This window comes from Ostrea edulis, chromosome 2 (assembly GCF_947568905.1).
Source record: "Ostrea edulis chromosome 2, xbOstEdul1.1, whole genome shotgun sequence".
Classification (NCBI taxonomy): Eukaryota; Metazoa; Mollusca; class Bivalvia; order Ostreida; family Ostreidae; genus Ostrea; species Ostrea edulis.
Window position 1 is genome coordinate 14,463,269 of NC_079165.1, and position 19,435 is coordinate 14,482,703.

The following is a 19,435-nucleotide window of genomic DNA, read 5'->3' on the forward strand; positions in this document are numbered from 1 at the left end:
GGTTCCTGTCGTGTGTCCAGTTTCACTGGAATATACGTATATGAAATAACTTAAAACGGCATTGTTATTTTCCATATTATCATTCTTACACATCCTCGTCTTTCCTTCAAATGTTGCTTCCTGAATTAAAAAAAAATACAATTGATGTCTTATGCATAAAGAGGGGGAAACGTCATTTTCCTTTCTTTATGTTCTTCAATCAATCAAATATACAATGATGTGACAAACACATTTATTACAATGTTTCCGTGACAGAGTTTTTAAGAAACAAGAAGCTTTAAAAGGCGATATGAACACTATCAGATTGAGTGCTCGAAAGTATAGTCATTTGACTCTTACCCTATGCAAGTGACATGCAAATAGTCATAATCATCACAACACATTACTAGTACTGATTTCAATATTAGTATAACAACGCTAAGTGTTAGATATAAACATTTAATGTTCTTCTTAGTTTTTTCCATAGACAATCGGGGGAAGGGTGATACAAAATCTTTTTGGACGTGCCAGATTTTCAATTATCTGAAAGTTACCACATAAACCATCATAAGAGTAGATGTAGTTATATGTGAGTAAAATTCTGCTACCTTATAATAAATATATTTCTGCCATCATTACTACTTCATTGTATGTTAAATGATATAAAGAAGAAATAAGAAATAGATCAATTACAAAAAAGGAATACAAAATGAAGATTTTAACTTGTCATATATAAGGCGACATCAACATGTACCGAATTGTGGGTTATTTTTGCGTCGGGAATATTCAGCGAATTTTAAAAAAAAAAAATTAAAGCTTTGATATTAGTGCTTCCTTTTCTTGGCGAATTTTCATTTAACAGTTATATCATTGAAATATGATTGGAAATTTTGGCGCTTTCATTTTTGGCGATTAACTTTCCTCGTCCGCCAAAAACACCAACATTTCCAGCGCGCCAAATTCCCCGATATACGGTATATCATAGACAGTCACCTGTTACCTATATCTCCCGATATACGGTACATCATAGACAGCGCCTGGTCACCTGTCACCTATATTTTAGACGGTGCCCGATTGCATATAAGGATGTCTAGAGCTAAACAGATATGTAAAAGTAGCATAAATGTCGACATTTATATTAGTCTAATTAAGATTCTCTGTTACATGATCGTTTCGGGCAAAACAGTTTAAAGTGTAAAGAATTAAATTAGTAACACTGGATAACAGGTACGTCTTTGACAGTGAACCTTCTTCTTTGTTCAAACGTACACAATTAAACTGAAACGTCGTCCTTTGGTTTTAATTTCGTTGCTGCAAAGTTTTTCAAAAATGCCATCGTAGATTGATAGGATTCCTAAAAATAAAGCAATATACATCAAACACACATTCGAAGTAAATTAATTGCTAGTGCGATACCAAATGCGAGATGGGATCGCACTTTACCTTGTTTAGAAATTCCATGTCCTCCTCTTCTAAGTCAAATGTCAAGGTTCCCACGTAATGCGAGTTCAGTCCTATGGTTCTAGACAAGTCATCGGACTGTGTAAAAATATTCATGTTATATGATAATATATCAATGTGATAGATATTTAAGGAATATTTTCCATTTTTATAAATGCTTTGGGTTATGACCTGCGATTCTCTAGACCAGCACACTTCATGAACAGCGGTAGCGATTCATGAAAAATATGCCAGCGTGAAGCGTCAAAGTTCATACTTATTTACAAATTTGAAATTGTTTTATATTTACATTCTACTTTAATTTCTGCCATTTCCCAGCCGTTAAAAATAAACGTACTATATTCAACAAGATTTATACACACATCTTTCACAACTGCTTCGTATTAATGGGGAAATGGCTATCATTACAATTGGTTAAAATATCGAAGACAAAAACATTACAAATGTACGCAAATATTGTTCTATATCCTTTTCACTGTCATTGAGTAAAATTGCGTAATGACAAAAAACCCCACCAGCAATGGGCCTTAGTGGAAGATATCGTAGCATATTTGGAGTAGTTCGGAAGGGAAAGTGGCATCATATCGCGTGTTAAAATTGCAAAGGTCTGCTTTTATTATATCTATTTTTATAGATCCTTGACAACCCGACAAGCAGAGGAGTTCCATGAAGCATTTTTCCGGATCTATATAATCTTCAAAGTTGGACCGATATAGGTTCCGCTAAATAGGCACTCACAACCCAGCGTTAAAAGAAAGAAATGAGAAAAGAAACGGGAAGGCGACAGGTGAAAATACACCCTAAAACCCCCCCAAAAAGTATTTCGTGCATCCTTCTTGTTGGAGTGACCCTTGGGCCGCGGCCTTTGAACACTAGACGATTCCGATGCTCATTCTTTTGGATATTAAACATACTTTTCTTTAATGCAGAGTGTATTGATACAGGAGTTCATATTTTTGAGGATATATAATATCATTAATATGCTATGCTACTTCAAGGAAGTTAGTTCCTCGGATTTTGATCACAACCGCACAGAGTGCTATAACTGTGTAAGTACTTGTTCAATACTCTTTGTACATGTATTATAGTCCAAATGTATTTCATATTTGTTACATAACCCTATCTAGTTTAGGCAGGGTACTGGCAGTTACGGGGGTTTCAACAGTCAGCATTTCACAAATTCTATTGTCGTCATAAGGATCTAATTATAAGATACATCCTGCCGTTACATTAATGCTGTCTGAAGTGCTTCATATCGTTCTTTACATAGTGATTTTGACTGCGGATTATTCCGTTTACCTGGTCAATATAGATGGGTAATGGGGGATTTAACGGGTCAGCAGAGGGTGCAACTGATCCCGCCTCTGAAGTTTTCAGGGGTCTATGTTTGCCCTGCAGTCAATTTTGTGGTCTTTATAAGATTAATGAGAGTAATTAATGCTCGCTATCTTCACTTTTTCCTAAATGCCGAGCGTTTGGAGAAGGAGCAGTCACAACGAAGTTTTAAAGGTCGGACGCGGGAAACGCACGAGCGGGGCTCGAACCCACGTCCGTCCAGTCACGAAGCGAACTCGAACCACTGATTCGCATGTTACCTGTTGAACTATGGAGTTTCATATAGCTTTTTGACTCATATACATGTAGTAAACGACATTTCTTTGAGGTACTAAAGATCCTTTGATAATGTGTCAACTTACACTAAATCCAATCTGGGTGATATTGTGAGACATCGTTTGATAGAGTGTTTTTAGTAGATTGAAAAATGTTGACACTTTCTGTCTTTCATATCCCAAAGTTCGATTTACGAGAGTAAATCCCATTTCTTCTACAAAAGCGACCAAGTCTGCATATTTAATCTACAATAGCAATTGGTTATCATGAATGCTGAATAAAATCTAAATATCAAAAGCTTACTTTGTATATGGATAAATGTGTTGCAAATTGAAGAGTAAATAAAATAAAACAATGAAGTGAAGGCTTACATTGCCATCTCCACTTCTATCTAGTCTATTCATTACGTGTTCTGGGCTGACGTCTTTTCCAAAGAGGCGTTGTTTATCTCTTTCTGTGAAGATTTCCTATAAAACATACAGTTTAAATACAAGTGTAGAGTATCGGATTTTATATGTCCGTCCGTCTATGGTTTTATATAATGTAGTGTATTGCATATGTTCCGTTAGTTAATAAATGTAAATTCCGATATACTACGTATACACTACAGTTTAAATAAAAGCTTATTAACTTACATGCAGGGATAAAGATGTACAGGTATATTGGAAAAATGTTATTGTGCTTTTCGTAGTTCAATTTGCTAGACAATACACAATCTCTACATTTTCTCGTAAATTGATGACTTACATCGTTCAGGATCAGCACAACGTCTTCTTTCCTGATCACTTCATCGCTACCCTCGACGTATTTTGATGTTAGCTGATGACAAATATGAATAAATTTGCTTAATATTGCATTTTGTTTTGAAAACCCCATTAAAATGAAGTCAAGATATAACAGTAGATGTGGCATACGAAAGGGGATACTTATGGATGACGGTGCTCGAAACTAACTTTACAGTCTGCCATTCAAGTCTGACTGACAACAACATTTTCTATCAGTCCGCAGAGAAATCAATCAGTCAGCCATTTAAACTGGAATTTAAGTTAAACCTAAACATGCAAGACTTTCATTGTTTTAATTAAAAACTGATATACGCACTGCACTTTTCGCTGTCCAAATTGGCGCGAGCTGTTCACACTACGAATAAAACATCAACTGTTTCTTCTGGTCATACTGCAACAATTTCCGACCATTTACCCTGAAATTTCTTGACAGTTCTCCTTTTCATAAACCCTGTCACACTTTTTCTAGCTTTGGTCGAAATCTTTCTGTTTTGGTGTGTTTTGTGACGGGTTTGCAACACTTTTTACATGTACGGTCACGTGGCGCCTCGATGCCGTGTTGTTTCAGTAGTGCTTGAATTAATACTGTTATGACCGTCTGTATCGCAAAATGCTTTAATTGATTGACTGATGTTTTCCGCCACACTCAACACTTTTTCAGTTATCTGGTGGCGCCCAGTTTTTATTGGTGGAAGAGAGAACCCAGATACAATGTACCTGGGAAGAGACCACCGACCTTCCGCAAGTAAACTGGGAAACTTTCTCACTTACCGGCGCGAGTGGGATTCGAACCCGTGCCGAGCAGAGGTGAGGGCCGTGTGATTTTGAACGGGATGCTCTAACCACTACGCCACGGAGGCCCTCAAAATGCTTTAATGACAGACTTAATCTGTCACAGACACGGACATACGTTAGTTTCAAGCCCTGAATAAGAGTGGAAAAGTTAAAAAAAAAATATATAGAGAAAATAAACATATGATTGATGTAGCATATGAAAGACGCCTTGAAGCTGTTTTATTTTAATAATCTGAAAATGACAGTTCTTTTGGCAGCTAGCACAAAACCTATTATTAGATTTATTTTTTAAATTATAATTTGAACGAATACATGTAATTCAAATTGACCATTGGACTTCTGAATGAAATAGATATTTTCCTCAGAAATAAGAAAAAATATATGACTCATTTAAATCATCGAATAGGCATAATCAACAGTAACATATTTGTTACTTTGCATTATTTAATATCTAAACAATTTAAGGTAGTTTTCTTCAGAAAATCTTCCAAATCTTAATAACATAACACGACAAAAACAATAATGTGGTTCTCAATGCCCAATAACCATTGACGTTGATATCACATGATGGAACACTTGATACCATCTGTGGTATTTTCAGGGTTAGTCCTATTCTCATACTATACATGTAGCTAGATTATAGTATGATATACTAGAGTTCCTCATTGACAATATCTTCGTGGTCTTTGGTGATCAAGTTTTCCAACAGACTGTTTGAATTCCAGTGGGCACGAATTGTGCTCCTTTGTTAGTTGACCTGTTTGTATATTCATATGAAGCAGAATTTATTCAAAACTTTCTACGCGAGAAGAAAAAGCTCTTGCTGTGGCATTCAATTCGACATTTAGATATATCGACAATGTTTTGTCTATTAACAATAATAACTTTCATTCATTTGTCGATTCATTATATCCATGTGAGCTCGACATAAAAGACACCACAGAGTCGTCCACTTCTGCTTCATACTTAGATATTTTATTGAAAGTAGACATTAACGGCAAACTGACAACTCAACTGTATGACAAACGGGATGATTTCAGCTTCTCCATCGTCAACTTCCCATATTTATGTAGCAATATTCCATTATCACTTGCATATGGTGTTTGTATTTCTCAACTGATTCGATACACAGGAGCTTGTTCTGTGTACTGACAAACAATTTGATGGTACAGGGGTTTCAACAGTCTCGATTGAAGTCAGCATGTCGCAAATTCTATGGTTATTATAACGATCTAGTTCGTCAATAAAACCTATCATTGGGTCAAATGCCGTCTGACGTGTTTCATACGAATTGTTAGGTCGTTCTTGGCACACTGATTTTGACTACGGAAAACTCCGTTTACCTGATTAGGATATAGGGCTCGTGACGGGTGTGACCAGTCGACAGGGGATGCTTACTCCTCCTAGGCACCTGATCCCACCTCTGGTGTGTCCAGGGGTCCGTGTTTGCCCAACTATCTATTTTGTATTGCTTGTAGGAGTTATGAGATTGATCACTGTTCGTTATCTTCACCTTGCATAAGGGAGTATTGTCTCTCATATTTCTAATTAAATTTTGTTTTCCTTGTGCCCAGCGACGATAAATTAAAAATGACGCCAGAAACGAATTCTTTTCACTCAAAGTCAATAAAAGCGTGCAATCGATGTCGCCGGCACTTTATTAGAAAATAAGCTATACCAAATCATATATTTTGTGTGCTATACATTCATGGACCCATAGCCTCCCTAGGCATGGTATACTTTTTATTTCCCCTTTACTTATAAACTTGGTAGGAAGCGTAGATACCCTAATTTTGTAACGTACGTGACTGTCGCCGACTCAATTTTTAAAATTGAACAAGCAAATATAAAAATCTGAGAGCGTGTTTTTAAATTTTCTTTGCGTTAATATCATTTGTATTTCCTAAATTTTCATTCAATAAAAGTTTAACAACTTTTGCGTATGATTTTAAGCAGTGGTGTATATATTATTCCATGTCGCCAGATTATATTATGTGATCATAGGGTCAGTTAAACACCCAATGTATGGACAAAGATTTCGTATTATCTTTATGTTTTTGATCTATTTTGGCGCTAAAATATTCAAAAACTGTGTGAAAATATTCATCAAGCGATATTTGGATGTGGCATTGAGAAGAAGTCATCATATTTTCAAAATTTTGAATTCTGATTTTAGAAATGTAACATACGATACACTAATTTTTTTTATGAAAACGTATTTGCAGAGCAAATGTTACCCCTTTTATGAAAATCTCGTAGTGTACAGAGAATGAAAATATAAACATTTCTTTTGCAGAAGTCATTGGTTGGTCTGAAATTTGACAGACGTGTCAAGATGTAACATTCGTGATGTAACATTCGTTACCGAGAAATTAATTAAAGGGAATGATAGAACAATTTCCAGCGTATTTTTGCTCTCTCTCTCTGCATGATGTGGTATACGACATGAACGTCTACTATGAACATTTGAGTTTGAAAGTCAATACGTGTTAAACTTTGAGAATTAGGATTAATTTTCTCTTACGGTAAGTACTGTTACAACAACTGCAATGTTTGATATACAATATTGATTAAGCAGATGAAATGTTTTGGTCTGAATTTGTTCTTCTGATATCAAAGAATGTATATCGTATTCCAAATATCTCGAAATTCTTCTGGTGTAAGAATTACATTGAGTAGAATGCTGGTAACATACGTTACTCAAAGTAACGTATGCTACTTAATGAAATGCTTGATTCGACATCAAATATTGAACTACATATTGACAAAATATCATCATTAATGATATGTTTGTTGAATATCAACTATGTTATGAAGAAACAAATGTGTTATTGTTCCCGTATTCACTAGCATATACAGATATCCTCTGCAAGAAATACAGGCCATGTTTTCCTCTGCTCCTGTCCTATTTATGATACATGTAACTATGCAACTCTACATTTATCAATTTGCTAGAATTCAGCATCTTTTCATAATATATCTTAGAAATGAAGGGACTAATCTCTGATGATTGTTCTATGCAATCTTATAGAGAAATCATTCAAAAATATTTTATCTGAGTGTAACATATGTTACCACAAATTCCGTTACGTAATATTATTCTACTTGTTTTTAATTTTTTATTTATTTTTTTCAGAAATGGCGCTTGTGAGAGTAGAAGTACAGAATAACTACCATGAAAAAAAAATGTATTAAAACATAAGAACAACCATGAAAAAATGTTTTCGAAATAATATTATATACTCCCCTTGTGGCAATACTGAAAAGGTAGAATGTCTGTATAGACAGTGAAAATAAAGGTTTAACTACCGGTCAAAGGCTACCATAATGATACATGTAAGTTTTGCCTCTCAAAATACTTATAAGCAACTGGTCATTTGAGTAATTTTGTATGACCTTTGACCTTGTGACTTGGAATCCAATGGGGGTCATCTATTCATAAGGGGCACCAGTGTTTCAAGTTTGATGTCTATCAAGGAAAGATTTCTCAACGGACAATAGCGTATGTCCAGAGTAGTTTAACCGTTGTCCTTTTGACCTCAAAATTAATAGGGACATCGTTAAATATTCATTCATAACACCGCGTGGTGGATCATACTGACAGTTTCTATGGAAAGGTATTCCAAAATAAGCAACAAAAACATAAGATTCGATATACATTTAATTAAAATGTTGGGAAATTAAACATTTTCTTTATATTATTATTGTAAACAGATTGTTAGAAATGGGTACATATGATTCTTTCCATTTTTTGAATAGAAATGATGTGTTTATAGTAATGAAAGGAAAAATAAGAAACATACGTTACTTTCATTGTTTATTATAACAAAGAGCAATCCAGGTTTCAAAACATGTGTCTGTTATTTCTATAAGAATCATGAGCATTTAAATAGCGAAACATCAATCTATCACTTTTGTTTTAATCGCACATTTATTGCAAATTAACAAATTCAGAAGAAAAGACACATTTGGTAAAAAGTTTTGCTTGTCTACGTTATATTTCTATTAAAATTGGTATTTCCATTGAATTAAGTGATGTCGTTATGATTTTGCAACATCAATCGTAAAGAATAACTGATGGTGGCATCGTTTTGTCACAATATTTTCATGGATGTAGTGTTGTGTAAGTGTTGAAACATACGTTACATAATTATAGCGCTACTTCATTTACATACAAAAAAGCTATCGTTCTATATCTATTGCTAGTCTTTTGTTTTCATGTTTCATACATATTGAACTGTTCGAGAATATTTGTTAATCAATTTTATTTTTTGCCATTTCAAAGATATTGAAAGTGATATCTAGTCGTTTATTTTGCGCTCTTAAAATCTTATTGCTGACTTTTACAGCAGATAATTTCTTGTTGTGTTGATTAAATATTTTCTTTGAAAACCTGTATTTATTGTCTTTCGCAAATTAGAAAAATATATGCTTAGTCAATTCCAATACAAATTATGGAATAATACATGGAAAATTAATGTTTATCTTAAATATTATCATGTCAAGGACTCAGTAACGAAGGTTACATGTGAGAAAAATCTCGAAAAATATACCATACTTTGACCTACTGTAAAAAAAAAATCTGTCATACTTAACTTGAAACAATTTGAGGTGAGTGTTCAACATATATTTACCATTAATAAACGCATGTTACCATATATATTTTGAATGGTCGATAAACTATGATTTTGAAACCCTCAATTGCACGCTTTTATTGACTTTGGGTGTTTTGCCTAAATTTTGTCAACCGAGTGAAAATTAGTGGAGTTATTCCTCTTTGAATAAAATCCTTGAGATCCAATCACTAGTTATTTACATGCCTTCTCACACACAAACTAGAGCTTGTAATTTGATGTTTTATTTATTATACATTTAAATATTTTAGTTACAAACCTTACCTAAGTTACAAACCTTAAATTCCCGTGGGGATTCGGGTTATAATAGGTTCTCAGTACCCCTTGCTTCTAGAAAGTATCGATTAAATGGCGTAGTCCTTCGGATGAGACCGCAAAAACCGAGGCCGTGTGTCACAGTTGTGGCACGATAAAGATCCTTCCCTGCTCAAAGGATAGGCCTAAATTTTGTAGCTCTTTCCTGACAATGATGACGTCTCCATGTGAGTGAAAAGGTCTTGCTGTGACATGAGGCCTAAATTTTTTGCGGTCTCCTCCGAAGGACCGCCCCATTTAGTCACCTCTTACGACAAGCAAGGGGTACTGCGTGCGTATTCTAACTCGGATCTCAACAGTATTAACCATTCAGCTTGGAATAATAACGATGTTTGATGGTTAATAACGGAAAATTCAAATGTTTGTGACACTGTATAAAGAATGTTGACTGTTCATTACTATAGTTATAATTCGTTTTGCATATCCCATCTATTTAACAACATGTACACACACAAACACACACACACACACTTATGCTGTTTATGTGGTGTAACTCACGTGGAAGTTAAAGTATCAGTTACATGTAACATGAAAGGGGAAGATAATGAACATAGATCAATCTCATAATTTCTATAAGGAATACAAAATAAAGAGATGGGCAAACACGGACCCATGGGCATACCAGAGGTGGGATAAGGTGCCGAGTAGGAGTAAGCATTCCCTTTCCACCGGTCACAATAGCCGTGAGCCGTATATCTTGATCAGGTAAACGTAGCAATCCCTAGTAAGAATCAGTGTACCAAGAACGGTCTAACAATTATTATGAAACACGTCAAACAGCATTTGATCCAATGACAGGTTGTACTGGCAAACAAGATCTTTATAACGATCCTAGAATTTGTGAAATGCTGATTTTAAACTGTTGAAACCGTTTTGGTATCAACTTGTTTGATAGATTGGCAAAATATGAAACCGTAATGTAAATTACATGTACCTCTAAGAATTTATTGACAGTGGATTCCATATGCCCGTCTTCTATATGAAGCTTCTCCATGTTCTTTATATTCTCCATCGCTTTTCTGTACATATATCAATACTGACGTCAAAATTAATTTCATTAAACACATTTACATATATATTTTACGCCTCACACTTGAATTATGGTTTAATGGATAACCGATGCAGATTGCCTTGTACCTTCCCATTTTTGTGTCGGGATAAACCACCGATGTCTTCCGTCTATCTTCGAACACAGGCTTGAAGCTTTGCTTTTCGTCTTCAGCGTACTAAAGATTAACGATACATTTACAATCATGATCTAGTGCAAACACAGGCTATACAGAATTATTTATTCAATGCAGTGTGGTCTTTTTAATTTTGCAATCTTCGGTGAGAAGCCCACACTTGATGTAAATATTGCCGAAATGTCTCACCAAAACGAAACCCAGGGTTTTATCGGCAGTCTTTTCGTCCCGAGCAAACCTGTGTTTTCTATCCATGATATGAGGAAGCTTCTCAAGAGGGTGAATTTTTTTGAAAAACGAATCTTCGCGCTCCATCGATAACCACCAGCCTTCGAAAACAATGTTACACATTTCAAAAATATACAGGGAGACATTTCATGCATTTGACAGATGTGGATACAGTGAAGAGATCATGCAATTTGATGAAATCATGCATTATTGAGAAAGTAATTGTTTACTTTGTCACATACCTGTAGAAATATTTACTCATTAAGAATCTGTTAATCATTTTCAAGTAATCATCCCTCTCCACAAAAGAATTAGGATTTCTTGTATATTCTTTATACCGATAAGTATGAAATTCAGAAATGATGTTACCGTCAAAACAAGTGATCGGATAGTTAGCCAGCAATCCACCATCTACATAAACGTTCTCATGACCATACTTCTTAAAATGCACCGGTTGCATCAGGCCTTACAATAAAATAATGTTATAGCGTTATTACATGAAAAAGGGGTAGAAAGCGAACAGTGATTAATCTCATAACTCATATAAGGAATACAAAATTAAGAGTGGGCAAACACGGACCTCGGTATATATCAGAAGTGCCTAGTAGGAGTAAGCATCCCCTGTCGACTGGTCACACCCGCCTTCAGCCCTATAACGGAGTGTTCTGTACTAAAAAAATCAGTGTGCCAAGAATGGCCTAACAATCAGTATGAAACACGTCAGACAGCATTTAACCCATTGACAGGTTGTATTAGCAAAATAGATCGTTATAATGACCACGGAATTTGAAATACATGTAGGCTGCCTTTAAATGCAATTGTTGAAACTCCTGCACCATCAACTTGTTTGTCAGTAGCCTGCCTCGATTTAAAACTGACCATACGTAGAACAATTTCTTGCCTATCAAATCAGTTGAGAGATATAAACACTATATACAGGTGATAATGAAATATTGCTACATAAATATGGGAAGTTGACGAAGGAGAAGCTAAAATCCTCGCGTTTTTCATAAAGTTAAGTTGTTAGTTTGCCGTTAGCATATATATTCAATAAAATATCTAAGTACGAAGCAGATGTGGAATACTCTGGGGTGTCTTTTATATCGAGTATACTGGGATATATCGAACATATGAATGAAAATGATTATTGTTAATAGATAAAACCTCGTCGATATATCTAAGTGTCCAGATGAGGGCCACAACTAGAGATGTATTTCTTTTCATGTAGAATCTTTTGAATAAATTGTGTCTCGTGAGAATATAAGAACGGGTCAGCTAATAAACGACGACAATATATATGATGTCTAAAATTCTTTAATTTAGTTTTTATTTTGAATTCTTTGTAGGACTTATGAGATTAAATACTGTTCGTGATCTTCACTTTATTAGATTTTGAACACCTGAAATAAGTTTCGATATTCTCAAGATATGTGTTTACCCGGCACACTGCTATTCTGATGGGGATATCAGGATATGTGTTTACCCGGTACACTGCTATTCTGATGGGGATATCAGGTTTGGGTGTGTTTACCCGGCACACTGCTATTTTAATGGGGATATCAGGTTTGGGTGTGTTTACCTGGAATACTTGCCGACATTCGGACCGCCAATCTGATCGGTACGTCGGGTGTGGTTTTGGGATGAAAATATTCCTCCTCCATGTTGTTGACGTTAGTGACAACGACACAAAGTTCCTTTCCTGTCTTGTTGTACAACTAAAATGATAAATATTGATATCCTATGGTTTGTCTGTAAAACTCTTAAAGTTGTCATTTAATCATATATTTTACTTTTTATTTTTAACAAATACATATCTTCATGTACATTTGTGGATGCTAGGAAAAGAGCTAGGGTAGTCCTATTGTACAAAGCAGGTGATGAGCATTTGGTAAATAATTACAGACCAGTTTCTATTTTAACATGTCGAATGTTAAATATAGATTTTAATGGTGTACAAATTGAATTTGTGAAGCAGGCTAAACTATCAGGTGTTTATAGAAATAAAACTTTATCATGGGATGCAAACGTGGGATGCAAAATGTTTTAAGAAAATTGAAAGAAAACTTGCTGTACTTAAGAGAGTGGGTTATTGTATGCCACCAAATGCTCTTATAAAGGTTTTTAATGATATCGTTTTTCCACATTTTACTTACTGCAGTACTGCCGGGTGTAACGTACAAAATCAACGGTATTTAAAAAACAAAATCCAAGCTGCAAAAGAGGGCACCAAGAATACTTTTAAATATTCAAGATATCAGGACTTCTGCTGGCTTTTTATTTTCTTGTTTGAACTGGATGCTAATTAAGAATTATTTTATGGTTAGAAAAGTTGTCTTTCTGTTCAAAGTTTTAAACAATCAAATGCCAAATTACTTAAACGTGTTTGAATATACAAGAGATGTGAGATTCCGACAAACCAGGTAGAATTATTATTTGTCTAATTTATTTAATTTGCCAAGAGCTAAAACTGAAAATTATAAACGTTCATACAGCTACTCTTCTGCATTCCTTTGGAACAAACTGTCTCAAAATGCTCGAAACTCTGGTTCGGTTGGCATTTTTAAAGCTGTGTAATTGATGGAATATTTTAATGGAAGTAGCACTTAAACATCGTGCTTTCCTCTTTTTGTTCAGGTATGACAATTGTAGTTGTGATATGGCACTGTGTGTACGTGTGTCTTATGCTATATTTTTCTTCTTTCCTTTTATGTCATGTATTCATATTTAGATAATAATTTTATTCCTAATTAGGTGTGTCTTATGCTATCCCCCCCCCTTTCCTTTTATATCGTATTCATATTTAGATACTAAGTTTAGATGTTATGTTTATGCTTGTGTATACGTTTTAATGCAGGACCACAATGGAAACTAGCTATATGCTAATTTGTGTTATCCTGGATAAATAAAGGCTTTATTATTATTATCATTATTAACATGATGTATTACTGTACAACTAGTTGTGTACAATGTTTGTTAGATATAAATATGATATAAACATGTTATATCATTGTATAACTTATGATAAATATTGATATCGTGTGAGAATGTTATATTCTTCCATGAACATTGATAGATATTGATGTAATGATAAACACGAGGGCGAGTCAATACGTAACCAGCATAACTTATTTCCGTTTGAGATCCACCTCCCCTTTTTCGATGTAATTGCCCTCTAATATGATGCACTTAGACCAACGGTGTGGAAGTGCCATCAGCCCAAAAATGAAAAAGTCAGGGTCCTTTCCATTGACCCACTCCTCATCTGCCGTCACGACTTCTTCGTCAGACCGGATATGACGTCCATGGAAAACCTTTTTGAAGTTTGGGAATAGGAAGAAGTCACTAGGAGCTAGGTCAGGCGAATAGGCAGGATGTGATATTAATTCAGACCCGTTTTGCTTTACAGCATCCATTACAACTTTACAAGTGTGGAATTTCGTGTTGTCCTGTTGTAGCAAAACACCTTTAGAGAGTTTACCTCGACGTTTTTCACGGATGGCGGTTCTAAGCTGGTCTAGCAAGTTTGCATAGTACACTCCAGTTATTGTACTTCTCTTGGGTAAACAATAAAGCCTTTTGCGTCTCAGAATACTGTGGCCATCACTTTGCCAGCAGATGGTTGCGTTTTCTAACTTCTTTGGCCTCGGGGACCCAGGCTCTACCCACTGACGATTCTGAGCTTTATTCTCTCGCTCATAATAATGAACCCGAGTCTCATTTACAGTCACCAGACGCAAAAGAAAATCATATTTTCACCTAAAACACTTCAACAAGGCACTGCATACTGATGCTTTGGTTGCCATTTGCTCATCGCTAAGGGATTCGGGGACCCAACGGGCTGTTAGTTTGCACATACCTAAACGACCATGTAAGATTGTTGAAACGCTACCATGTGAAATGCCTGATGCCTGCACTATTTCTTCCACCTGAATTCGCCTATCAGAGTATACCGGATCCCGAACCTTCTTACATATTTCTTCGTTGGTGGCATCCAGTGGTGGACGTCCACACCTGGCTTCATCTTCTAAATATGTTCTACTGCGTTTGAATTCCCCTACCCAGAACTTAACCTGAGCATAAGCTGGTGCAGAAGACCCATAAACATCGGCTAACTCGCCGTGTATTTCCTTGCCTGTTTTACATTTTACATACAAGGACCGAATTATAGCACGGTACTCAACTTCAGATGGAAAGCATGCCTTTCCATCACTAGCCATTTTTGACATTCAACATCTTATCAAAGCATGACTCGATACGCGTGCAGTTTGGTACCGAAGTATAAAACATGTATGGAAACAAAGCATGAAAATCGTGACCGTCTCGGTCAATCAGAAATGGGATAGGCTGGTTACTTATTGATTCGCCTTCGTAACATTGATTAATATTGATATCATATTTGAATGTCAGATTGTTGTACAATTTTTGATAGATATTGATATTGTATGAGTAAATTATATCTACAAATATTGATTTAGGGATGGCATGTTACACTATTGTATTGATAAATATTCGTATCATATTAATATGTCATATTATTGTACAACTATTGATAACTATTCATATTATATAAACATGTCATATTATTATACAACTATTGATATCATATAAACTTGTCATATTATTGTACAACTTTTAATTGGTTGGTTGTATATGATTTAACGTCCCTCTTGAGAATTTTTCACTCATATGGAGACGTTGTACAACTATTGATAAATATTGATATCATATTAACATTTCATACTATTGTACAACAGTTGATAATTACCGGCATTGGTATCATGTTAACATGGCATAATATTGCACAATTAGTGATGAATATTAATACCATACTATACTAATGTGCAATTAATGATAAACATGACACTTATGCAGCTATTCAATACTGTGGAATCATTTTAATTCGTGTGGGCCAATGTTCGTGGATAAGCTAAATTTTGCTGGTTCGTGGGGACGTAATTTCGTGGATAAATGATACGATGTCACTAGGAGAGGTAACTCTATCTGGTTTAAGAAATGATCTCGGACACGCAAATTCGTGGGTAAGAGTGACTCACGAAATCCACGAACATCAATCCCCCACGAACAATGAGGATTCCACAGTATGTCAAAGCACACGTTATATGGAGCAGTAAGCATGCTGTGTACAGGTTTTGTAATAGTTCAGTTATTATCATGTTTAAAAGATACAAATCAGATAAATAAACCGAATACTTACGTCCATAAACGTTGCATCTTTACTTCCAAGTTTCTCTTCCACGAGCTCTCCCGTGAATTTGTACAATGAGTTCATGGGCTGCCACCCGAAGTAGCGCAGTAGATTTGGGAGTAAACTTAAATGCCCAAATCTGGCGTCTTCAAACAAAAAGTAAAAATACGTTGATTTAATGAAATTTTGTGTTTATTGTATATATTTTATAAGTCCCTGACCGTAATAATTTATAAGTAGGTTGACATCACTTAAGAAATAAAGATCGCGTTTTCGTGTATGTTGCAGGGTATAACTTCCGATGTTGAGAAATGGTGATTTAAAATAAAAAGGCGTAAACGAAACATTTATATTTCAAACATTTCGAGACCGAGAAGGTCATACTGCATCATCCATGAAATTAAGAACTTTATTTCTATTCTACTACAGTTCAGAAATATATATCCGATCGTTTCTCTATTCAACTACGAACTAGGTCACTTCCTGACGCGTTTTTCTGCATGTTGATTGTCCGAGGCGGATATTCTGTTATGGTAGATTCTGTAAGTTGTTTTTGCTGACAAAAATGTGAGATTGTAGGCACTACGTTTTAGAAAGATATTGCAAGTATTTACTTTGATACTTCAAGTATTTAGCTTGATGTTGATGGGTTATATCAACGTGAGGTATTTTTCCGATCTGCCCTGAATGCTAATGTTCCATGCAGAGTCCAACAAAACCACACAAATGTGGAAGAGTGTCAACGTTCTGTGCATCGCTATGCTTGTTTACATGTGTAACGATCTCGAAACGAAAAACTACTAATGTTTTGTTGAATGCCAGATATCCTTCAGTCACTCAACGGCTGACTGGGTCGAAAGTGGGAAACCGGTATCGTCTCGATAAATATTGCATTTTATATCCATACGTTTATTTTTGTGTGGCAGTTTAATATTTATCACTATTCTGATAATTTTTGATGATGTAATCGGTGTATTGCAGAATAATAACCTCGACATTTCTTTGATCTAATAACCGTAGTAGAATATTGTTTTCAGTTTCTGTTGCTAAGAATATGTCCATGCCATCATTATAAACTATGTGCAAAAGAAGTTAAGTTTCTATATGCAGTGTACATATCTATATATATATATAATGAAGGGTGTGGTTACTGTAAACTAACTTTTATTCGCGGCTACTTTATTTCGCGATTTCTATGTGGTAAACTGGTTCGAGTATTGAATAACGGAGTCATGATGGAATGATTTGAGTTCTTTATGTTAACAAGGTGTATTATCAGCTTTTGATATATATCTCAAGTTAATATTACATGTATGTTGTACAATTGAAATTAAGAATTCGGGGAATTCTTTTCATTGCTTTTATTTTCATATAATTCTTTGAAACCTTATTACATTGCATGTTGTGCCAATTTTGTTTAGTGTCCTATTCAAATTCTCATTGCCCGTTAACGTTGTCGTGGATAAATAAATTATACGTAAAAATGGGTGATATTGTCTTTACCGAAGAATGTGCTAAAATCTTTTTTCATGACTTTGCGTATTTCCTGGGAATTGTACCCAAGCGCAAGCATACATGCAGTCATGGAGCCCACGCTTGTTCCAGCAATTCTCTTGATTTTCTTTAGTATTCCCAATTCCTCCAAGGCCTGAAAATTTACGAAAATCAATTCATAATGAAAATTATTTCCACAAAATGGAATGTTCAAAATGTTATACAGCTTTGTCAAATTCTTCATCTGACTGTTGGGGTTACGAATTGTTTTTTTTTTTTTAGTTGTCCGCCATAAGAATTACAGAAAATAAAAGTTAACCTAGTATTTATCTGTATGGAGACCTTGATGTTTCTTTGTAAAATTTGATTTATAATGGTTTCTTGCACCGAGTATATTTTTCCGAGAAAAATATGCCTTTCTCATGGACTTGCTTAGAACTGGTATGATTCAAACGAATACAAAGACACTGAGGATTGGGTATCTGCAATAGCACAAGTGCAATTCGCACCACGTGGTTATGCCTTATATATATACCTCATCCGGAAGTTAAGAAGGAGCGTAAATGTGCACGACCCATATCACATTAGAGTAGCTCTTTGGACGGATGTTCTTATCAAATACTGGGATGCAAAGAAAACATCAGCTGGCTTATTATTTGAATTATTATATTGATTTACTGAATAAGTCACTTTAAAATTTAGATAACCAATGATCTACGAGTAGACAGTAACTTCACCAATTCAAGATAGAAACATAGTTGTGCGTAATCTGATATCACTGACCTCTTACAACTTTCCTTTCCATAAATAAAACTGGATTTACAGTATATATTATAAGAAAAAATATTCGTTAAAATACATATTTGATAGAAGTTGAAAATACAAATATAATCTTAATTTATCTAAACCTGATCTTAACTAGAGACAAAATATATGTCTCAAAGCTGGTAATGTGCCTTTATAAAAGAGCGTGATTACTGTGTTACAATACCAGTAGAGCTCCCGGATAAACCACGCCTTTAGCACCACCGCCCTCAAAGACGAGATTTTCAAATGGAAACTGATCCTTATAATCTGTAATGCCTAATGATGCCAACTCATCCACTCCTGTTTGCCATACAATTATAATGTCATGAATAATGAAAGAAATATACAAAATGTATGTGTATTGACATTTTAATTAAAATTTTGAAGACAGTTTTTATATATATATATATTACGGTTTTAATCAATTTATGATCGAATTGAAATTGTTACCTTGATCCACGGAGTCCCTGCAGTGTTTACATTCTTCCTCGAGGACATCGTCAATGTACTTGTGTTTACAGTCGTCGTTGCCATGTGCTCTTTGTGAATCCGAAGCAGATTCGTATGAAAAACGGGCTCCCATTACTTAATACATGCGTTCCAAAAGAATAATGCTCAGAGGTTTCTAAAATTTAATGAAACGTACTGTCCAAATGAATAATGTTTACAGGATTCTCAAAAATGAAACATATTGTCCAAAAGAATGATGCTCACAGGTTTCTAAAAATTAATGAAACGTACTGTCCAAATGAATAATGTTTACAGGATTCTCAAAAATGAAACATATTGTCCAAAAGAATGATGCTCACAGGTTTCTAAAAATTAATGAAACATATTGTCCAAAAGAATAAGTCCAACAGGTTTCTAAAAATTAATGAAACATATTGTCCAAAAAAGTAATGCTTACGGGATTCTGAAGATTAACTATTTTTGATT

At 34.9% G+C, this 19,435-nt stretch overlaps 1 protein-coding gene across 1 annotated transcript; it reads right to left on the reverse strand.

The window, feature by feature from the left end:
* Positions 1-290: 290 nt before the first annotated feature.
* Positions 291-19,082, reverse strand: LOC125678888 (uncharacterized). The gene is made up of 14 exons (XM_048917673.2): positions 18,950-19,082; positions 18,684-18,799; positions 17,702-17,846; positions 16,208-16,344; positions 12,572-12,707; positions 11,362-11,457; positions 10,954-11,093; positions 10,718-10,806; positions 10,515-10,599; positions 3,799-3,870; positions 3,423-3,518; positions 3,138-3,296; positions 1,423-1,518; positions 291-1,333 (listed from the first exon to the last, which is right to left on the reverse strand). The coding sequence occupies exons 1-14, from the start codon at positions 19,080-19,082 to the stop codon at positions 1,253-1,255; spliced, it is 1,581 nt and encodes a 526-aa protein (XP_048773630.2). The 3' UTR covers positions 291-1,252.
* Positions 19,083-19,435: the final 353 nt, after the last annotated feature.

Excerpts from the sequence above, each read along its gene's own strand:
- LOC125678888 (XM_048917673.2), bottom strand. The coding sequence starts at position 19,082 with ATGGGAGCCCGTTTTTCATACGAATCTGCTTCGGATTCACAAAGAGCA. Across the intron at positions 17,847-18,683 it reads TTTATCCGGGAGCTCTACTG|GCCTTGGAGGAATTGGGAAT; the intron begins GTATTGTAACAC and ends GTAAATTTTCAG. Across the intron at positions 16,345-17,701 it reads AGATTTTAGCACATTCTTCG|ACGCCAGATTTGGGCATTTA; the intron begins GTAAAGACAATA and ends TTTTGTTTGAAG.